Raw genomic sequence first — 24,218 nt, 5'->3', positions numbered from 1 at the left:
CAATTATACTGTAAACCCAGATTGCTAGCTGTAGATGGCATGTCAGTTTATTTTGTCACCTGTTGGCACCGGTCCTGGTTTCTGGGCAGTGCCTGTAGCTTCAAGTCCCGCCTCCACAATGACGCTGGGCTTGTTAACATCTGTATAATAAGCCAGAAATTCCACATCTTGATCAAACTTGTACCCCTCTGCCAATGACACCTGCAAAATAGAAATAACATAATTGTAGTTAGTGCATTTTAGTCCAACTTGAGATTCGCTGTCGCAGCAAGCTGCCAATGTTTAGTATATGGGGAGGTGGGGCGAGAAGATATCAGATGACTACAAAATTATAACAGTGGAGCTCTTTTTCAACAGATGAACCAGAATAATTTGCCATTTTTTTCATGAAATATATCAACATGATGTTTCATTAACATTGATGTTTCATTACCCAGACACGGTGTATTACAATGTTGTAGCTATCCCATGTGTTAGCATATGGCTTAGCGCTCCCTCCTGGCTGACAGCCACATTGACAACGTCCAATGACGAAACGCTTCTGGGAGGACGTGCGGTGACGTCATCGCGTTCAGGAGGAAGGGCTCCATTTTGTGTTCGCCGGCCGGCAACAAACCAATTTTAAAACGCTCGATTTTACTGTCAAAAATGTGAGTACATCTCTTATTTTTGGTTTTAAAAAAATATCCATACGAAATTACACTATATCTTGCTATCCTTGTGTATGACCAGGCGGTGGTGTTCTGTCACGTCTGCGGGAGCAAAAGGTGCAGATTCGGATCCAGGGAGTGGGATCTCTCCCCAAAGGCCGCGGCTGGGTCACAGCCGAATGCTGTTTATTGCAGTTTGTCTGGTAAGCTGCTTGAAATTAGTGGTGGGCTTTCACAGAAGAGTGAAGTGTGCTGTGTAATCACGGTGGTGCTTTGTCAATACAATTATGTTTTTAAAAGTATTTATATGAATTTCTGGTGATAAGAGGCAACCCCTTTCCCATTGTTTTTTTTTTTATTTATTTATTTTTGTTCATGCAGAAGGAGGCACACCACAGCACAAAATTCTTAACTTTTTAAGCCAGAGGCATTTCTTGAAGCTTGTGGGCTCTAATGCATAAGTTGACCTCCCCCCTCAGGCCCCCACTAGCACCCGCTGCTTCACTGTGAGCTGCTGGGTGAAAGCTTATATGCAAAATAGGAAACTCAGAGGGCCAGGCCTGACTTCCAGATTTACATACAGGCCCACCGCTTTCACCTGGCAGCTCAAGGGGCCTACCCATGAGTGCAGGGCAGGGGGTAGAGAGAGGAGAACTGGAACATGTCAGGCATGGACCGCTCCCCCCCCCAGCGACATCACTACGCGGCTGGTCTCTCTGCACACAGAGACAGCCGCTCCGATCTCCGGCTGTTTCGCTCTCCTCTGGCAGGAGGAGGGAGGGGGGTGGGCTTAGGCTAGAAACACAGCGGCGTTGGTGACCGGCAGAGAGAGCCACCTACGAACAAGGAGAGGAGGAGGGAGGGGGGGAGCACTCTGGCGCTTCAGCGCCCCAACCTCTGTGGCGCCTGGGTGCACTGCACCCCGCGCACCCACCCAGGATTGGCCCTGGTGGTTATACTGGGCTGGATGGGGGGGGGGGGCTAAGCAGAGAGTGCAAATCTGGGGGAAGGAGCTTGCCCCATCACCCTGTATAGGTGACACTAGAAACTCAGAGGGTGCAGGACCTACACAGGGTGACACAGCAGGTGTTTTTCCCCACTGACTACTGTGACAGGGAGGCCACAGGGGCCCTGGAATGTGGTTGGGGGTCACCATTGTGACCTCTGTGACCCCTCAAGCTCTGCCCATGGTGGACAGTGTCAGTAGTTGTTTTTTTTTTTAATATTTTTCACAGTTTTTTTTATTAATATTTCATTCAATAGGAGAAGAAAGGGCTGTTAAATGACATATTTACTGGCCCTTTCCCCCGCTCTCCATCCTGAACATCCCCCACAGCAACTGGCGGGAGAATAGAGGAGGGAAGCCAGCAGCTGAGAGGGTACACAGGGGACCTAGGTGGGGGAGAGATTTAGATAGCGGACATGAGCGGGTGATTGATGCAGTGGGGGCAATTACAAGAACGGATGCCCTAAATGTCTCTCCTAAAAGCAGCACCTAAAAGCCACGGGAGAGATAGGAGCCTGCATGGAAAGCCGTTCAGGGTATCGGTTCTTGTAATTGCCCCTGCCGCATCAATCACCCCCTCCTGTCCATGGATCCCTCCTGCTGCGGGCGGCTGCAGGGACCCCCTGGAGCATGGGCCAGGTCACAATTGCAACCCCTGATGCTACGCCAGTGCTTTTAAGCTTCTGCCTACACATGTATTCAACAAAAGAAATAAGCCTTGATGCTATTTTGTGTCCCGCTCACCTTGGCATGAATCTTATCACTATCTGTGTACTCCAGAGGGGTGATGTTACAGTTGGACTCAATCTTAGCGATGCCGTATGCAGACTGGAAGTGAGCATTCAGACTCAGCGTGTTCGTGAGCTCACCAACTGACACATGAGGACGCGTGGCTGTTATGCTCACCTTGTGACCTGTAAGAGATAAAAAGGACACGGTGTGGTCAGTGTCATTAAATGTTCCCATTTTCCTGTGGGATATGTAGAACATGAACCCTACCTGGCCTTTAATGTTTCTAAGCTAGAATTTGTGTTGAAATCCAAGTACTTGTACTTTAGATCCCTGTGGGTGTCCCTATGGACCTTCTTGGATCCAAGCTGTACACAAGGTCTTGACTAGGTCAAGCTTAATTCCCTCCTAGCAGTAGCCACTTAAAATCCTTGGGACATTTAAAAATGACCTAGAATTTAGTGGTTAAAACAAGTCTATGGCTGCAACCGCAGCCATGAGCTTTATATCATGTTTTACAACTGGTGATTGGTTGTTCAGTAAAAGTGATCTGGGAAGCTCCACGGCCACCTGATCACTTTTATGTTAGTGAGAAGGGACGTTCACCATCTGTCAAACTCGCCCACAGAAATTAAAGCGGAGGTTCGGCCGTTTTTTTTTTTTTTTTTTAAAGTCAGCAGCTACAAATACGGCAGCTGCTGACTTTTAAAAAAAGGACACTTACCTGTCCAGCGCGCCCGTGATGTCAGCGGCCGAGGCTGAGCAATCGCTCGGTCCTCGGCTGCTTCCTGGTGGCTTCACTGCCCGATTCCCTACTCCGCATGCGCGAGGATCGCGGCGCGCCGTCACTGGTCCCCACTCTCTCCTGGGAACATTTTTTTTCAGAAGACAGCGGGGGGGGGGGGGGGGTGACATCACAGCCTGGATTCCCCGCGGGAATCAGACCCGGGAAGTGGTGCAAATACCTGTCTCAGACAGCTATCTGCACCCCCCTCCCCCCTGAAAGGTGCTAAATGTGTCACCGGAGGGGGGGAGGGATCCAAAAAGCGGAGGTTCACTTTTTGTGTGAACCTCTGCTTTAATAGGGCTGCATTGCAACTGCAAGAAAAACGCTAAAGATTAAAAAAAGTGAAAAAATTAATAAATACAGACATCAGGAAGCAGTAGTGCCAAAGCTGAATATAGCTGCTGCTATACCAACCTCTGAAAAGGAATCCACTGCTTACAACCTATCAGATGAAACCCCAATAGCAGAGACATCTAGCAGCAGTCTCATGTAAATGTGTTGTTTATCTATGACTGTCTCCTGCAGTGTTGCCAACCATCCATATTTTTACGGACAGTTCGTAAAAACGGGCACTTTTTCCCCCCGTTTGTAAATGTCTGTGGTTGCGGGAATGTGCCAGTAAAAATAGCCGAGATTGGTTCGGCTTGGAACTGTGCATGGAGATTGGAGGCAGGGGGTGATTGGAGGCAGGGGGTGTTGGTGGCACCGCAGAGGGGAATGGAGGCAGGGGACGATGGAGGCAGGGGGTGATTGGAGGCGGGGGGAGATTGTGGGACTGCAGAGGGGGATGAAGGCAGGGGACGATGGAGGCAGGGGGAGATTGGAGGCAGAGGGAGATTGGAGGCAGGGGGATATTGTGGCACCGCAGAGGGGGATGGAGGCAGGGGGTGATGTGACTAAATAATTTGCCCTTATATTGAAAATAACAAAAATATGTTTTTTTACCTTAATATATACCTTAAATCACATTGCTATTTGCCTAGTGTACTTGTTTGTAGCCTAAATACTGAAATTTGCACCTAAAAATTTAATTTAGTAACTTTTGTGAAATGCCAGTAAAAACATGGCTGTGCCAGTAAATTTCGGGTGTCGTGCCAGTAAATTTCAATCTGGTAGGTTGGCAACACTGGTCTCCTGTCCTGTCTCTTAGCCTGAACCAACTCCTATAGCATGTCTGCAGTCTCTGACCATCTCCTGTATCATGTCGGCAGTCTCTGACCATCTCCTGTATCATGTCTGCAGTCTCTGACCATCTCCAGTAGCATCTCTTGCAGTCTCTGACCATGTCCTGTAGCATCTCTTGCAGTCTCTGACCATCTCCTGTAGCATCTCTTGCGGTCTTTGACCTTCTCTTGTAGCATGCTTGTAATCACTGCCTGCTTTAATATGTCTGCAGCCTCTGACAGCTTTCTTCATCATTACATTTTCTGAATTATCTGTACATCCCTTGATATCATGGGCTGCACTTGGAGGCTTCTATTTCAAGAAAGTTGACCCCACTGCTGTACTGTACACGGAAATCCTTGACAGAAGTCAAGGCCCCATATACAGTGTGGATCTAGGCAGGGCCGCCACCAGGGGGGTACAGGCAGTACACCTGTAAGGGGCCCGGAGGTCCCCAGGGGCCCGAATGGCAACTCCCCTTTTTTTTATTTTTTATAAAGAAAAATATTTTTTTTAAATATATTTTTATTAAATTTTTTATTAAAGGGACACTTTATATATATATATATATATATATATATATATATATATATATATATATATAATTAAAAGGCCCAGAGGTCCCCAGGGCCCCGGGTGGCAACCCCCATTTTTTATAAAAAAAAGATTTTTTTTTATATTATTTTATTTCTTTTTTTATATATATATATTTTTTTATTAAAGGGCTCAGAGGTCCCCAGGGCCCCATGTGGCAAACCCCCCTTTTTTCATTTTTTATAAATGTTTATTTTTTTTTTTTATTAAAGGGCCCAGACGTCCCCAGGGCCCAGGATGGCAACCCCCCTTTTATATTTATATTTATATTTATATATATATATATATATATATATATATATATATATTGTACAGGACACCGGGGGTGGGTCCTGGACGGGTGCTATACGGCACCACTGTTTGGACTATGGTCCATTTAAATAGAGGTACAAGGTTCAGGGGGTCACCCAAAAGTGGGTGAAAAGTTCCAGGCAGGCGCTAATTCAGAGAGGACTGGCTTGCAGTCTTCTCTATCTTAATAAAGTAGTTTGGGGCCTGGAATTTTGGGGGCTCCAAAGTGTTATTTGGGTGGGATGGAGCCTCCACTCCTAAACCCTGGAAGCCAGCGCACAAGGGGTTAAAATCTCTCAGACAACCACCCATTAAAGCAGGAAGTGATGCTGGAGGGAGTGAGTGAGTTGGGAGAGTGCACCTGTGAGGACAAGATGGAAGTTTGCTAGCTGCTCAGAGAGGACTTTTGAGTAGTTTGGAAGTGAAGCTGTGTCTGCAGGGAAGGTCTGGAGGACTTCTTACTAAAAACGTATGTGCCTTTCTTTTGGTTGTTTTTCTGAAGAAAGACTTTTTTCATTTATGCTGGAAACAAGCAGGACTTTTGTTGTGACGTTTTGGATGCTGAAGAAAAGCTTTATTTTGTTTGGTCACCAATAAAGACCCTTTGCTTTACTGACACGGTTTTACGCACTTGTCTCGCGGGGCTTAAAGACCACCAAAGTTCACAACTGGTGTCGAATGCGGGCAAAGTGCATTTGCAGGCGCAAAAACCGTTTAAAACTGACATTTAAAGAGACAGTATACTTATGGCATGTCTTGGGTGAAGTCTGCCCAGGCGTTACAAACAGCAGACAAAGGCATGGAGGAGGTCGTTAAGGCTTTGGCACAAGCCACTGTGACCCAGCAGCAAGCCACTGTGGCCCAACAGCAAGCGTCAGCAGAGTCAAACCGTCGCCATGAGGAAGCGATGGCTCAGCAGCAGCAGGCCCTGGCACAGGCTATAGCTGCGCAGCAGGAAAATACACGGCTGCTATCCGCCCAGTTTACGGCCCAGCAGGAGTCCACTCAAGCACAGGTGGCTGCCTTGCAGGAGGCCGTACAGCAGCTGGCTCAGGGACAAGTGCAAGCGGTCGTTGCCACTAGCAACCCAGTGTCTGTGAGGGCCAGCCATTTTTTGCAAAAACTAACGCCCAGCGATGACGTGGAAGCCTTTCTCACCACCTTTGAAAGGATAGCAGAGAGAGAGGGGTGGCCCCGGGACCAATGGGCTGGCATTATCTCCCCTTTCCTCACTGGTGACCCGCAAAAAGCCTATTTTGACCTCCCAGCTGAGCACATCAGGGACTATGAGCGTCTAAAAACCGAGATCCTGGCCCGCCTGGGAGTGACCACAGCCTTCCGGGCTCAAAGGGTGCATCGCTGGCGGTACAAACCTGACCAACCCCCCAGGTCCCAAATGCATGAACTAATTCAGTTGGTTAAAAAATGGCTGCAGCCAGAAAAGTTGTCAGGTCCACAAATGGTGGAACGAGTGGTGATGGACCGGTACCTACGGTCCCTACAAGATGACCTACAGCGCTGGGTAAGCCATGGAAACCCTACTAATGCTGACCAGCTGGTCGAGCTGGTTGAACGGTATACCGTGGTGGAGGACCTGCTTGGGCCTACCAAGCGTCGAGAACCCACGCCAAGGACACCCAGACCAGTCACCAACCTGAGGAGAGAAGCCTTGCCAGATGTTGGCGTCCGCAGGTTTACACCATCTGCCCTAGAACCACGGAGGTCGGTTCCTGTACCAAAGATGGGAGACATACAATGTTGGCGATGTCGGTCCTGGGGGCATACCCGGGCACAATGCCCACTGCAGGAGGAGCCTATGGAGTGCGGAACTGGTCGGAGAAGCTCCTTCTATGTGCGAAGTGTGTGTACCACTCATCTTGACCTGGCTGCAGGACGGTTTGAGTGCGAAGTGTGGGTGAACCACCTTCCTGCCAGGGCTCTACTGGACTCCGGCAGCATGGTCACACTCGTACATGCCAGGGTGCTTGGGAGGATAGGCCCAGTAACTAAGACTCTACGGGTAGTATGTATCCATGGGGACACCAAGGAGTACCCCTTGGTCCCGGTAACTGTGTCCTATGGCCATACCTCGGTTACCCAGGAGGTTGGGGGTGGTAAAAAGCTTGATACATGACATCATAGTGGGGCGGGACTGTCCACTATTTTTGGAACTATGGGACCAGGTACAGACGGGTCTGCCAGGAGAACTGGGGACACTGAGCTTGGAAGGGACAGAGTCCGGGGGATCCGGGCCTGAAACCTCCACAACACACCCCTCTAATGTGGAAATACCTGTTGGTGATAATGACGTTGCGGAGAATCTTGGTTCTAATAATAGTGGTCCTGTGTCAGGTCTCAAAACCGAGTTGAACTCTGAGGGGGGGGAGTCTCCCCATTACAAGTCATGCTGGGGGAGGATGACGAGGAGCTCTCCCCGATTGAGGAGGGTGAGGGGGAAACATCCCCAAGGCCAGTGCATCCAGACCTGGATGTACCCAGGGGTGCGTTTTGCACCGCCCAGTTACAGGATCCTACCTTAGTGAACGCTCGAGAGCAGGTTTCTGTCATTGATGGGGTTTCACAAATACCAGGTGCAGATCAGAGGTTTCCTCATTTTGCGTTGAAGGGGGACCTAGTCTATCGTGTGGCTGAGAGCCGAGGGGAACCCATAGAGCAGTTGCTGGTCCCTCAACCGTATAGGCGGATGCTCCTTGATCTAGCCCACAACGACGCACTGGGAGGACACCTGGGGGCGGAGAAAACGGAGGCCAGGATAACCGATCGGTTTTACTGGCCAGGGGTGAAGGCTGAGGTTAAAAGATATTGTGAGTCTTGTCCTGTTTGCCAGATAACTGCCCCAGTGCCCCGCTATAGAAACCCCCTAGTACCCTTGCCAATTATTGAGGTCCCATTTGAGCGGATCGCTATGGATCTTGTGGGACCCCTGGTAAAGTCGGCAAGGGGGTACCAATACATATTGGTCATCCTAGACTACGCCACTAGATACCCAGAAGCAGTCCCATTGAGAAAAACGTCCTCTAAGGCCATTGCCCGGGAGTTATTTCAAATGTTCTCACGTACTGGGTTCCCCAAGGAAATACTAACGGATCAGGGCACCCCTTTTATGTCAAAGGTGATGGTGGACTTGTGCAGGCTGTTTCAGATTAAGCAGTTGCGGACGTCCGTCTATCACCCGCAGACCGATGGCCTAGTTGAGAGGTTTAACAAAACTCTAAAGTCCATGTTAAAAAGAGTGGTCCAGAAAGACGGGAAAGATTGGGACATGTTACTCCCTGCCCTGTTGTTCGCTATCCGGGAGGTACCACAGGCATCCACGGGTTTCTCGCCATTTGAGCTAGTGTACGGACAAAGGCCCCGGGGGTTGCTTGATCTGGTAAAGGAAACGTGGGAAAGTGAGTCCTCCCCGCACAAAACCGTGGTAGAGCATATTTCTCAAATGCGAGAAAGGGTGGCTAAAGTGATGCCGATGGTGAGAGAGCACATGCAGAAGGCTCAGGATGCCCAAAGAAGGGTATATATATCGGTCGGCTAAAGTGAGACAGTTACAAGTAGGAGACAGGGTAGCTGTCCTAATACCCACAGTGGAGAGCAAGTTCTTGGCCAAGTGGCAAGGTCCATTTGAAGTAGTAGAGAAAGTGGGTGAGGTAAACTATAAGGTACACCAACCAGGAAAAAGAAAACCCTACCAGATTTATCACATAAATTTGTTGAAGCTCTGGAGAGACAGAGAACCGGTGTCCGCGGTGGTGGCGGTACAGTCAGGGGACCATGTAGGGATCGACCTGGTGCAGGTTGCGGCTACCCTAACTAGGCCCCAAACCCAGCAAGTAAAAGAATTTCTGCAAAGGAATAGGGACATGTTTTCAGGGTTGCCAGGGCTCACCAACGTCATTGAGCATGACATTGTGACTGAGCCCAAGGTGAAAATCCGGCTTAAACCCTACCGTATCCCAGAAGCTCATAGAGTGTCAGTGTCTGGAGAGGTTAAAAGGATGCTCGAACTTGGGGTCATCGAAGAGTCGCAGAGCGAGTGGTCCAGTCCGATCGTGTTGGTGCCCAAACCCAATGGTACTCTCCGCTTCTGCAACGATTTTAGAAAACTCAACGAGGTCTCCAAGTTCGATGCATACCCCATGCCACGGGTAGATGAGCTGATTGAGAGATTGGGTCCTGCCAGGTACATCACCACGCTGGACCTCACAAAAGGTTACTGGCAGATTCCCCTGACCAAGGAGGCCAGAGAGAAAACAGCTTTCTCTACCCCGGAAGGTCACTTCCAGTATAAAAGAATGCCGTTTGGTCTTCACTCCGCCCCCGCCACATTCCAAAGGGCCATGGACAAAACTTTACGTTCACACCTACGGTATGCCTCCGTTTACCTGGATGACATAGTCATTTTCAGCACGGACTGGGATTCCCATCTTCCCCGGGTACAGGCAGTGGTAGACTCCTTGAGAAGAGCGGGGTTCACCATCAATCCGGAGAAGTGTGCGGTTGGGGTGGAGGAAGCCAAGTACCTAGGATACATTGTAGGTAGAGGGTTAGTGAAGCCCCAAATGAGCAAGGTAGAGGCCATACAGGGCTGGCCCCGCCCCCTAACAAAGAAACAGGTCAGAGCGTTTTTAGGCCTAGTTGGGTACTATAGGAGGTTTGTCCCCAACTTCGCCACCATTGCGGCACCGCTTACTGACCTCACCAAAGGCCGAAAGTCGGTCATGATTAAATGGAATGCCGAGGCTGAAAAATCTTTTCAAATGCTTAAGACCGCACTCTGCCAGGATCCGGTGCTTGTGGCGCCAGATTTTTCTAAGGATTTTATAGTGCAGACAGATGCCTCAAGTGAAGGGCTAGGAGCAGTTCTGCCTCAAGAAATCAACGGAGAGGAGCATCCAATAGTTTTTCTTAGTAGGAAACTGACGCCAGCTGAGAAAAACTATGCGGTGGTGGAGCGCGAATGTCTTGCCATCAAGTGGGCTTTGGACTCCCTACGTTATTTTCTCCTAGGTAGGAAGTTTCGCCTTATATCAGACCATGCTCCTCTTACGTGGATGAGACAGAACAAACACACCAATGCCAGGGTAACAAGGTGGTTTCTGTCTCTGCAGGAGTTCAATTTCATGGTAGAGCACAGACCCGGGAGACAGCATCAGAATGCCGATGCCCTCTCCCGAGTCCATTGTATGGTGTCTACTGTTGCCTCCAACACCTCCGCGTTGAGGCAGAGGGGGGGGGATATGTACAGGACACCGGGGGTGGGTCCTGGACGGGTGCTATACGGCACCACTGTTTGGACTATGGTCCATTTAAATAGAGGTAGAAGGTTCAGGGGGTCACCCAAAAGTGGGTGAAAAGTTCTAGGCAGGCGCTAATTCAGAGAGGACTGGCTTGCAGTCTTCTCTATCTTAATAAAGTAGTTTGGGGCCTGGAATTTTGGAGGCTCCAAAGTGTTATTTGGGTGGGATGGAGCCTCCACTTCTAAACCCTGGAAGCCAGCGCACAAGGGGTTAAAATCTCTCAGACAACCACCCATTAAAGCAGGAAGTGATGCTGGAGGGAGGGAGTGAGTTGGGAGAGTGCACCTGTGAGGACAAGATGGAAGTCTGCTAGCTGCTCAGAGAGGACTTTTGAGTAGTTTGGAAGGGAAGCTGTGTCTGCAGGGAAGGTCTGGAGGACTTCTTACTAAAAACGTATGTGCCTTTCTTTTGGTTGTTTTTCTGAAGAAAGACTTTTTTCATTTATGCTGGAAACAAGCAGGACTTTTGTTGTGACGTTTTGGATGCTGAAGAAAAGCTTTATTTTGTTTTGTTTGGTCACCAATAAAGACCCTTTGCTTTACTGACACGGTTTTACGCACTTGTCTCGTGGAGCTTAAAGACCCCCAAAGTTCACAATATATATATATATATATATATATATATATATATATATATATTTTATTAAAGGGCCCAGAGGTTTATTTTTTATTATTATTATTAAAGGGCCCAGAGTTCCCGGATGGCAACCCCCCTTTTTTGTAATTTCTTTTTATAAATAATAGTAAAATAAAAATTGTATGTGTATGTGTGTATATATATATATATTTTTTTTTTCTTTTTTTTTGTAAAGGGCCCCCCCCGCTTCTCAATTTGCGGCAGCCCCCCCCCCCCCCCCGCTTCTCTGGTCCAGGGGGTCCATGCCTGATGTGTAAGGGGCCCCATAATTCCTGATGGCTGCCCTGGATCTAGGATACAAAAGGCTCCACAGGGACACCGGTACTGGTCTGAAGACTAACACAAGGTACTTTGTGTTGTTGCTTTAGAAACATTTTAGGTCAGATCAGGTTTACTTTAGAGTTAGTGGTCTTTTCAGAAGAGCAAATCAAAGGATTACGTGGAAAAAAAAAATGCTTATTTGTACTTGTACCTATTGGGGTGTATCTCGGGTTGAGGACAGCCGGGAGTACAAAGCGCACAGCTCCGTCTGCCTCCATTGGTAACTCCCGTACATATTTCAGGGTGACCTCGGCCTCCTGGCCAGGAGGGAGATTCCCAACACAGCAGCTAAAGATGTCCGCTGAGCTCTCATCTTCTTCCAGGAGGAAGGCTTGCTTACCCCGGCTGATAGCCTCACTATAGGTCTTGTGAGCCTGGAGAAGAGAAGAAGTAGCAGTAAACTTTTTTTTCTAATATGTAATTGTGAAGTTTGTACAGCGGTTTATGCCTGTATGTATATGTATGTAATTGGTGACTCTGATGTAAGGGAGACTCTGATGTAAGGGAGACTCTGATGTAAGGGAGACTCTGATGTAAGGGAGACTCTGATGGGAACCCCAATGTAAGGGGGAACTATGATGTGGACTCTGGTAGACATGTGCACTGCCGAAAAATGTGTTCATTTTTGTTTTCGTTTCATTAGTTTTTTTAGCTTTTTTCGGAAATTCAAAAATTTGGAAATTCGGAAATTTGGAATTCGGAAATTCGAAAATTCTTCAAATTTTCTAATTTGGAAATGTTCTAATTTCGAATTTTCAAATTCTGAATTTTCGAATTTCTGAAATTAAAATTTTGAATTTCCGAAATTTCGAATTCCATTTCCGAAATTCCGAATTTCCGAAATCTCGAATTTTCACATTTCCGAATTTTGGAATTTTGGAAATTCGAAAATTCCGAATTCCGAATTTGGAATTCCGAGAATTCAGAATTTTTTGAAATTCGGGAAAATTCGGAATTAATGAATTGCACAAGACTAGACTCTAATGAGGACCCTGATGTAAGGGGGGGCACTGATGGGGACCCTGATGTAAGAGAGGATTCTGATTGGGGATCCTGATGCAAGAGGGGATTCTGATTGGGGACCCTGATATAAGGGGGCTCTAATGAGACAATAATGTGAGGGGGGACTCTGATAGGTACCCTGATATACACAGTTATTATGATGAGGACCCTGATATAAGGGGGCACTCTGATGGGGACCCAGATATAAGGAGGACTCTGATGTAAAAGAGGGATCTGATGAGGGCCCTGATGTAAGGGGGATGCAGATTGGGGGGCCCTGATGTAAGGGTAATGTTGATGGAGACCCTGACGTACAGGGGGACTCTGATGGGGTTCTAATGTAAGGTATACTGATGGGGACCCTGACGTACAGGGGGACTATAATGGGGACACTGATGCAAGAGGGGAGGCTAATGGGGAATATTTGTAAAATTTACAATGTGGCCCTCATACTGAAACGTTTGGAGACACTCATCTTCAACAGAGAGGGCAAGAATTATTGGGGGTGTTAACTTTGTTTTGAGACCATCGAGGCACAGTGGAGTGTATATGACCCTAATGCTCCTGATTCAGACTATCTCGGCTCTGTTTTTTTTTTTGCTAGAGCAAAGGGAACAAGAAGGAACATTTCTATTAGTTTGTATGACCAAGAAAGGGTTAGAACCTCTTATAGGGCTAGATTCATATAGATCAGCGGATCTTTAGATCCGCGTGATCTATGTGATTTAAGATCCGCCCCCCCAAGTTTGAGAGGCAAGTGGGTAATTCACAAACCACTTACCTCCAGACTTGCGGCGGCGGATCGTAAAACCCCCGGCGGAATTCAAATTCCGCGGCTAGGGGGAGTGTACTATTTAAATCAGGCGCGTTCCCGCGCCGATTTAAATGAGCATGCGCCATCCGCGAAATTTCCCGGCGTGCATTGCTCCCACTGACGTCGCTAGGAGGTCAGTGGTTTCGGCGTGAGCGTAACTTGCGACGCGCGGGTTTCTGAATCGGCGTACACAAACGACGTAAAAAAAACAAAAATCGACGCGGGAACAACGGCTATACTTAACATTGGCTGCGCCTCATAGAAGCAGGGGTAAGTATAAGCCGGGAAAACCGCTACGGAAACGTCGTAACAACACTGCGTCGGGGCCCGCGTACGTTCGTGAATTGGTGTATCTCGCTGATTTACATATTTCTCAGCATAAATCAGCGAGAACGCCCCCCGCGCCATTTTTAAATTGCAGGTAAGATCCGACGGTGTAACACAGATCTTAGGCATATCTATGCGTAACTGATTCTATGAATCAGGCGCATAGATACGACCAGATACACCGTCGTATCTCTCTGTGAATCTGGCCCATAGAGTCTAAATTCTGTTGTTGTCGCCTTTGGAGAGGTTTGCTTTTTCTTCCTGATCCACATGAACCCATCACAGGAAGCAGGAGCATATCTCCCCAGTGGAAACGCATGGAATAAAACAGAAATGCTCAGACAGCCAGATCCCACAAAACTTGTCTCCACCTATTATGCAGCCCCAATGACTGACTTTAACCCCAGGTTTTACAAAGCTCAGGTAAAATGGACCTCTCTGGACATCTCCCTGGTAGACGAGGACTGGTCAGAATTTAGTAATACGTATAAAACCCCTGTTATTACTACCCGGGACCGCATCATACAGTAAGGTGACCAGATTTTAAAAATGAAATCCGGGGACATATTTTTTCTTTCCTAGTAACGGAAACAATCAGCGACTCTCTGCCCGTCGCCGCCCGCCTCACAGCCTCTCAAGTCTTAGGCCCTGTACACACGAGGAGACATGTCCGATGAAATCGGTCCGTGAACCGTTTTAATCGGACATGTCTCCTGGGATAATTTGGTCTGATGTGTGTACACACCATCAGACCAAAATCCCCGCGGACAGAGAACGCGGTGACGTGGCGGTGACGGTGACACGGCGACGTGCGCAAACCAGGAAGTTCAATGCTTCCACGCATGCGTCGAATCAATTTGACGCATGCGCGGGATTTTGGTCCGCTGGTTAGACGTACTAACCAATGGACATGTCCGATGGACAGGTTTCCAGCGGACAAGTTTCTAAGCATGCTAAGAAACTTTTGTCTGCTGGAAAACGGTCCGCTAGGCCAGGAAACCTGTCCGTTAGGCCGTACACACGGTCGGACATGTCCGCGGAAACTGGTCCGCGGACCAGTTTCATCGGACATGTTCGGTCGTGTGTACGGGGCCTAACTCTTCGGGCCCTGGCTACTACTGGATGGGGAGCGGAGGAAGATCACTCCGCCAGGGAAGGCAAGGAGATAGGCAGGCGGCTGGCCAGGATTTGCGCCAAGGCAGAAGTACATGCGAGCGGAGCTGAATGGGCATGCGCCCAAAACTGAAGAAATATTCTTTCCGCTCCGACCAGCACATGATCATCAGAAAGGGGCTCAAATAATGGGAAAAATGCAACCCCTCTCTGCTAGTAGGCACGGCGGAGCGGGGGTGTGTAATTCAATTTTTTTTTTTATTTCTGCACTGATTGTCTTTGAAATTGCCCCTGCTCCCTATTAAATCCAATCTGGTGACAAAACCAGGGACAGACTTGGTCCGGGGACAGTGTCCTCAATCAGGGGACTGTCCCCTGAAACTGGGGATGTCTGGTCACCCTATCATACAGGTCAAAATTTTCCATCAAACCCACCTCACTCCGGCTAGGTTACACAGGATGGGTCTCCTGCCCTCAGCTGCCTGTTTCCGCGGCTGTGGCCGGGAGGCCGATTTCTTACACTGCTTCTGGACATGCCCGGTAGTCCAGGACTTCTGGGAAGAAGTGGGTGCTTTCATCTCATCGGCGCTAGGCCTCCCAAACATAATACACCCCAAGAACTGCCTATTTTGGCGAATTACACCTATCATTACATGCCAAGAGACTGCTCCGTATACTCTTCTATGTTAAAAAAGCAATTTTATTGTCCTGGAAGGGCGCACAGACCTCTCTGAAATCCCTCTGGTTAAAACTTATTAATGACGCTATCCCACTGTATAAACTTGCTTTTGAACTCCGGAAACGGAACAAAACCTTCCACAAAATTTGGGGTAGATAGTAGACATGTGCACATCAAAAAAATGTAGTTTTTTTTGTTTTGTTTTGTCTCGTTCTGTAGATTTGTAAAGATTCGTAATTTCGTAAGACGCAAGTTTTCCTATTCGGACCCGTTTGTATTTCGTAAGACGCAAGTTTTCCTATTCGGACCCGTACGTATTTTCGTAACAGTTTTATTTTCGTTTATACTGAATGATTCATAATTCTGTCTAATTTATTTTCGTTGATTCGAAATTCGTAATTTTGTTAGATAATAATTATTTTCGTTTAATGGATTCGTAATTTTGTACTTTCGTAAATACATCACAACATATTAAGAAAGACTATCTCCTAAGCCCCGTACACATGGTCAGACTTTTTGCCAACAAACTTCAAAATGAGCGTTTTCCAAAAAATCCGACCGTGTGTACGCTTTATCGGACAAACTTTTTCGGTTTCAAAAGTCCGGCCAACTCCCTTTGGACAAAAATCCACGGACAGACAAAGAAACGGATTTACAAAACACACACATGAAAATACGAATGAAAATACGAACAAAGGACTTAAAATACGGAATGCAAATCGTTCGTTATAGATGTTATTTTCGTTCTTTTGCTGTTTCGGTGTTTCGTATTTTAGTAAGATTGTCCAATCATATGTTCGTATTTTCGCTTGTTCGTTGTTTTAATTATTCGTAAATTCGAAAATTCTTCAAATTTTCTAATTTGGAAATGTTCTAATTTTCTAATTTCGCCAATTTTCTAATTCTCTAATTCTCCAAATACTGCAGCTGCTGACTTTTAATATTAGGACACTTACCTGTCCTGGAGTCCAGCACCGTCCGGAGCAGAGGACGAGCGATCAAAATCTGGCAAACCTGCCCCTCTACGATCTTTTGATCGAAAAAGTGTTTTCCAGTTGATTCAAAGGTTTAATATTTTTCCAAATTAATTGTGATAGTCATTTGTTCAGTTTTTTAAAGAATATTCTAAGATAGCATTTTTGGTTTGTGGAGCTCAGATGCCGTGAAGTTCCACTTTAACCACTTAAGGACCGCCTAACGCCGATATACGCTGGCAGAATGGCACGGCTGGGCACAGGCACGTACAGGTACATCGCCTTTAAGAGCCCAGCCGTGGGTCGCGCGCACGCGACCCGGTCCGAAGCTCCGTGACCATGCCCGTGGGACCCGATTGCCGCCGGTGTCCCGCGATCGGTCACAGGAGCTGAAGAACGAAGAGAGGTGAGTGTAAACACACCTTCCCCGTTCTTCACTGTGGCAATCTCAGTGATCGTCTGTTCCCTTATATAGAGAATGACGATCACTGACGTCACACGTCCAGCCCCGCCCCCCTACAGTTAGAAACACAAATTAGGTCACACATAACCCCTTCAGCGCCCCCTAGTGGTTAACTCCTAAACTGCAATTGTAATTTTCACAGTACCAGTGCATTATTATAGCACTTTTCGCTGTGAAAATGACAATGGTCCCAAAAATGTGTCAAAATTGTCCGATGTGTCCGCCATAATTAGAAGTAAATGGATACCAAGCGCCTTGAGGCGATTCAGTTTGCACGTGTAGCGCTATATAAGTTTTTCATTCATTCATAATGTCGCAGTCACGAAAAAAAAATCGCTGATCGCCGCCATTAGTAGTAAAAAAAATTATTAATAAAAATGACATAAAACTATCCCCTATTTTGTATAAATTTTGCGCAAACCATTCAAACGCGTATTGCGATTTTTTTTTTACCAAAAATAGGTAAAATAATACGTATCAACCTAAATTGAGAAAAAAATATGTTTTTTTATATCTTTTTTGGTGATATTTATTATAGCAAAAAGTAAAAAATATTGATTTTTTTTTTCAAAATTGTCGCTCTATTTGTTTATAGCGAAAAAATAAATAAAACCGCAGAGGTGATCAAATACCACCGAAAGAAAGCTCTATTTGTGGGGAAAAAAAGGACGCCAATTTTGTTTGGGAGCCACGTCGCACGACCGCGCAATTGTCAGTTAAAGCGACGCAGTGCCGAATCGCAAAAAGGGGCAAGGTCCTTAACCTGCATATTGGTCCGGGGCTTAAGTGGTTAACGTGTACTGAGTGACGTCTCTGTTTTGTAGTCCTCATTACCTGTTCCTTCTCCTGGAGGTCGGCTAAAATCGTCTTCCCCTCTACTGTGGCCTCAAAGCTGTAGACGGCGGAGTCTTCATCCATGGGGAAGACAAAGACGGCTTCCACCGCATTCTCCTCCTCATTCTTATACTTGAGAGTCGCCGATACGTCCGCCACAAAGCCTTTCACCTGGACGTCAACCCAGATCCCCTGCAGAGGGACTGGACACACACACAGGAGAATCAGAAAATGAAACCTGGTGTTTTGTAACGTGAACTATACTTTTGGTGGACACTTTGGAGATGGGTAGACTTTATAGGTACTCTCAATGAAACTGGGAGCCAGAAAATTACAAGAAACACATCTTTAGCTAGATTCAAGTAGGGCGCGCATCTTTGCGGCGGCGTATTTACACTACGCTGCCGTAAGCCAGAGAGGCAAGAACTGTATTCACAAAGTACTTGCCTCCTAAGTTACGGCGGCGTAGCGTGAATAGGCCGGCGTAAGCGCGCCTAATTCAAATGAGGATGTGGGGGGCGTGTTTTATGCATATTAACTGTGACCCGACGTGATTGACGTATTTTACGAACGGCGCATGCGCCGTCCGTGTACATATCCCAGCTTGCATTGCTCCAAAGTACGCCGCAAGGACGTAATGTTTTCGACTTCAACGTAAATTACATCCAGCCCTATTCACGGACGACTTACGCAAACGACGTAAAATTTTCAAATTTCGACGCGGGAGCGACGGCCATACTTAACAATGGGGTAGATTCAGGTAGCTTTGCGCAGTTTTTACGGAGGCGCAGGGCACCGTTTTTGCCCTGCGCCCCCGCAAATTATCTGCGCTACCCTTGATTCACGGAGCAGTAGCTCCGTAAATTGCGTGGGCGCTCCGGCAAAATGCCCGGCGTAAGCGCGCGCAATTTAAATGATCCCGTAGGGGGTGGGAATCATTTAAATTAGGCGCGTTCCCGCGCCGAGCGTAGGGCGCATGCTCCGTCGGGAAACTTTCCCGACGTGCATTGCGGCAAATGACGTCGCAAGGACGTCATTTGCTTCAAAGTGAACGTGAATGGCGTCCAGCGCCATTCACGATTCACTTACGCAAACGACGTAAAAGTTAAACTTCGCGACGCGGGAACGACGGGTATACGTAGCATTGGCTGCCCCTGCTATTAGCAGGAGCAGCCTTACGCGAAACCCGACGGACAGAAACGACGTAAACTGCGTACGCAGGGCTCGCGTAACGTTGTGAATCGGCGTCAGTATGCAATTTGCATACTATACGCTGACCACTACGGGAACGCCCCCTAGCGGCCATCGTAAGAATGCAGCCTACGATACGATGGCATAAGAAGCCTTTCATAGCTTAGGCTGCAGTTGGCGTATCGAGGTTCCTGAATCGGGAGCATTCGATACGCCGGGGCAAGTAAGCAATTGCGCTGCGTAACTATGGTTACGCAGGCGCAATTGCTCTTTGAATCTACCCCAATGACTAGTCTAGCTATTTGATGGAATAACTTTACGCCTGAAAATGCCTTACGTAAAAGGCGTATCTTTACTGCGACGGGCGCACGTACGTTCGTGAATAGGCGTATCTAGTGATTTACATATTCTAGGCCAAACTCAATGGAAGCGCCACCTAGCGGCCAGCCTAAATATTGCACCCTAAGATAGGACGGCGCAGGCTGTCGTATCTTAGCTAGGTTTAAGCAGTGGCGGCTGGTGCTCCATTTTTTTAGGGGGGCGCAAACAAAATCACAAACACCCCCCCCCCCTCCCCCAACGTCACTCACCCGTGATTGGGCTTACAGACAGACGGACAGAGATATAGAATAGATAGATAGAATAGATAGAGATATAGATATAGAATAGATAGATAATAGATAGATAGAGATATAATAGATAGATAGATAGATAGAGAGATAGATAGATAGATAGATAGATAGAATAGATAGATAGATAGCTATAGATATAGAATCGATAGATAGAATCGATAGAATCGATAGATAGATAGATAGATAGATAGATAGATATAGAATAGATAGATTAAGATAATAGATAGATAGAGATATAATAGGTAGATATAGAGATAGATAGATAGATAGATAGATAGATAGATAGATAGATAGATAGATAGATAGATAGATAGATAGATAGATAGATAGATAGCTATAGATATATAATCAAGAGATAGATATATAGAGAGATAGATAGATAGATAGATTGATAGATAAATAGATAGAAATAGATAGATATAGAATAGATAGATAGATAATAAATAGATAGAATAGATAGAGATATAGATATAGAATAGATAGATAATAGATATATAGACAGATATATAGATAGATAGATAGATAGATAGAGATATAATAGATAGATAGATAGAGATATAATAGATAGATAGATAGAGATATAATAGATAGATAGATAGAGATATAATAGATAGATAGATAGAGATATAATAGATAGATAGATAGAGATATAATAGATAGATAGATAGAGATATAATAGATAGATAGATAGAGATATATAGACAGATATATAGAGAGATAGATAGATAGAGGGATATAATAGATAGATAGATAGATAGATAGATAGAGAGATAGATAGATAGATAGATAATAGATAGATAGAGATTGATATATAGAGAGATAGATAGATAGATAGATAGATAGATAGATAGATAGATAGATAGATAGAGATATAATAGATAGATAGAGATAGATAGATATATAGATAGATAGATAGAGATATAATAGATAGAAATAGATAGATAGATAGATAGATAGATATAGATAGAGATATAATAAATAGATAGATAGATAGATAGATAGATAGATAGATAGCTATAGATAGCTATAGATATATAATCAATAGATAGATAGATATATAGAGAGATAGATAGATAGATAGATAGATAGCTATAGATATATAATCAATAGATAGATAGATAGATAGATAGATATAGAATAGATAGATTAAGATAATAGATAGAGATATAATAGATAGATATATATAGAGATAGATAGATAGAGATATAATAGATAGATCGAGATAGATATATAGAGAGATAGATAGATAGAGATAGATAGATAGATAGATAGATAGATAGATAGAGATATAATAGATAGATATAGATAGATAGATATATAGAGAGATAGATAGATAGATAGATAGATAGATAGATAGATATAATAGATAGAAATAGATAGATATAGATAGATAGATAGAGATATAATAGATAGATAGATAGATAGATAGATAGATAGATAGATAGATAGATAGATAATAGATATATAGAGATAGATAGATAGATAGATAGATAGATAGATAGATAGATAGATAGATAGATAGATAGATAGATAGATAGATAGATAGATAGCTATAGATATATAATCAATAGATAGATATATAGAGAGAGAGATAGATAGATAGATAGATAGCTATAGATATATAATCAATAGATAGATAGATAGATAGATAGATATAGAATAGATAGATTAAGATAATAGATAGATAGAGATATAATAGATAGATATATAGATAGATAGATAGATAGATATATAGAGAGATAGATAGATAGATAGATAGATATAGAATACATAGAATAGCTGATATAGAATAGATAGCTAGCTATAGATATAGAATAGATAGATAGATAGATAGATAGATAGATAGATAGATAGATAGATAGATAGATAGATAGATAGATAGATTTGGAATAGAAAGAGAGAGATATAGAAGAGAGAGAGAGAGATGAGAGAATACAGACCTATACACACAGCATGAGCTGCATGACTCTAGGAGGTTGCAGAGCTGGGGGGAACCCTCGTGTTACACATACTGGAGATGTGTAATAACACTAGCAGCCCCATCCATATTACTGTCCCCAGGAAATGTGCTAAAAGCTTCTCAGCCCTTCACTGTACTCCCCCTCCTTCTACATCCCAGATCCTCTACACACAGGACACTGCTGCTGCACTTTCTGACAGCACAACACAAGAGTTCTCTGCCTAATTACCTGCTAGCAGCTCAGTGAGATGTCCCGATGTTCAGACTAGCCAGGATGAGTCACTGAGAAAACCGGAAGTGATTGGCTGGTCTGATAAAAGCACCGCCCTAAGTCCTATGGACCAGCCAATCACTAACCACCAACAGGACACATCCAGCACAGAGTGGTTGTGCGAGCGTGGAGCCTTGCGCTCCGTGGGCAGTATAAAAGCCAGCCGATAGATTTGCTTGCGGCTTGCCCAATCTCACGATTTCGATGACATCATGCTTCCCACAGCACCTCGGTGGCCGGCGCTCCGCCCCCCCCCCACACACACTTAAAGGGACATGTTATAAAAAAAAAAATGACATTTTTTTATTTTTTTTCATTTTTTTTTTTCATTTTTTTTTTTTTTTTTGATGAGTAGCTTTGGGGGGGCGGCGCCCCTGCGCCCACTATGGACGGGCCGCCACTGGGTTTAAGTGTATCTCAGTTTGAGAATACACTTAAACTTAGGACGGCGCAGATTCCGAGTTAGGTCGGCGTATCTATTGATACGCCGGCCTAGCTCTTTCTGAATCCACCTACTGTACTTGTCTTTAAAGAAATAAGGGATTTCCAAGTCAGTGCTTAGCTTACTTCAATAAATTAAAGTGATTGTAAAGCTTTTTTTTTAATTAAAGGAGTTGTAAAGGCAGAAGTTTTTTTTTTTTTCTTAATGCATTCTATGTAAGCATCCCTTGTAATAGGAATAGTGTATGATAGGTCCTCTTTATGGAGAGATGTACGGTCTATAGGACCCCACATCGCTTCTCCAGGCTGGAAAGATTGAGAGTAAAAAAAAAAAGATCTCTTTCTTTCCAGCCGAGATCTTGTCTTTGTTTACTTCCACCAGCCGGACGTGACGTCATAACGTCGCGCCCGGGCCTCCGACGGTCATAGAGATGACTGGAGACCACCTGGTCACCAAATTTTTTTTTATATTCATGAAACTGTTTCTTTCCAAAAAAACGCATTTGAAAAATTGCTGTGCACATAGCGTGTGACATAAAAGTTACAACTACCACCATTTTATTCTCTATTGTGCTAAAAAAAACAGTTTAGGAGTTCTGAGTAATTTTCGAGCAAAAAAATAAAACATGAGTTTTACATGTAGGAGAGGAGTGTCCGAATTTTCCAGGGTGGCAAGGGGTTAATTAACATTTTAACTTCCAACCAGTAATTTCACAGTAAATAGATAAATAATAAATGATTATCTTATAGCATATAGCATAGCAGTGGTGGGGTAAGACTTCTTCTACCTACCCCCAAAATGTGGGGTCCCGGTAACCCCAGGTCATCGAGCTATGACCCTCGAAGCTCAATCATTTTTTTTTTTTTACCTGCCATACACTCACCTGGCTGGCGGGAAGCTGCAATGATAAGGCCACAATATGAGGGAAATGGCGGCATTATTGCAGGTTATCTGAAAGGAAATAAAAAAATACAATAAGTGTCAGATTGTATGGCTGCAGGTCCTCTTCACAGAGCTGACATTCCGGTGCTGTATGGGTTAAGTGCCTGGGCTCTAACGTTGCAGGACTCTGTACCCTGTACTCATTCAGGCCAATATCTAGGGGCCCTTCTATCCTAAAGGGGATTACAGGATTCTGATATCAAACCCCCCCCCCCCCCCCCGGCCGCAGGCCCCACATCCCTTTTGTGGGATGAGGCCTGTGCTCCTATCAACATGGAAACAAGGAGCCTAAAATGGGGGGGTTGCAACCTTCTTATGCAAGGTTCCCCCCGAAAGGTTGAGAACATGTGGTAGATATGTTCTCAACCTTACGATATGGTTCACTGCCCCCAACTTTTCCTGCATGCCTGGATAAGGCTCTGGTATTAATTAATGGGGACCCCACATTTTTGTTTGTTTTGTTTTCTCAAAGGGACAGTATGCATTGTTTACAAAAGGTGTACTGTCCCTTTAATAAAAAAAAAATGGCATAAGTTACCGGATCTCTCTTGCATAAATTCTTGTGAACTCAGAACTGACATGCGACCATGATTCAGCCTTTCAGTAATGGTGCGTCCTTCAATGAAGTTCAAAGCCTCTCCTGAGATTCCAGCCTTGTGCTCGGTGCTCTCCAAGACAGGTTCTTCATCGAGTGGCTTCCTCCCTCGGGACGGACAGCACAGGACCACTCTGCAAACGTAGACCCAGTCTGACTACCTACTTAGTAGATCACAACCCCGGACCAACGTGGTCCCGGAGCCAGGAACACTGGAACACGCACCCCCGGCCAGGAGGGCCAGAAAAGGGGGGTGGTTGGATGACAGACCAGGATCGGTGATGACGACCCCGAACTAATGACGTCTGTCCCTTAAGTACTCCTCCCCAGCATGCACAGCGGGACGATCAACTCCCTCTGATTGGCTGCTGAAGGGGAACACCCAAAACACCTTGACCTGACTGCTGCCACCCTCGGCCTGGAGTGAGAATAACACCCCAGACAACAATAGTGGTCACTCACAGTACAGCCATGGCTGGAACAGAG

General features: G+C 45.5%; 1 protein-coding gene across 1 annotated transcript in view; it reads right to left on the bottom strand.

Annotated features, from left to right (window-relative positions):
* LOC120924603 (von Willebrand factor A domain-containing protein 5A-like) overlaps positions 1-24,218 on the bottom strand; it is an 82,578-nt gene that overhangs the window by 39,674 nt on the left and 18,686 nt on the right. The window contains exons 2-6 of the mRNA XM_040335594.1: positions 23,079-23,146; positions 17,700-17,902; positions 11,645-11,867; positions 2,401-2,570; positions 60-201 (exon numbers count right to left, since the gene is read on the bottom strand). Of these exons, the coding sequence (XP_040191528.1) occupies positions 60-201; positions 2,401-2,570; positions 11,645-11,867; positions 17,700-17,902; positions 23,079-23,133 (793 nt within the window). The 5' untranslated portion in view covers positions 23,134-23,146. The remainder of the gene's footprint in view (positions 1-59; positions 202-2,400; positions 2,571-11,644; positions 11,868-17,699; positions 17,903-23,078; positions 23,147-24,218) is intronic.

This window comes from Rana temporaria, chromosome 1, assembly GCF_905171775.1.
Source record: "Rana temporaria chromosome 1, aRanTem1.1, whole genome shotgun sequence".
NCBI lineage: Eukaryota > Metazoa > Chordata > Amphibia > Anura > Ranidae > Rana > Rana temporaria.
Note: the sequence above shows the minus strand (reverse complement) of the source record. Positions and strands in the feature narration are given on the sequence as shown.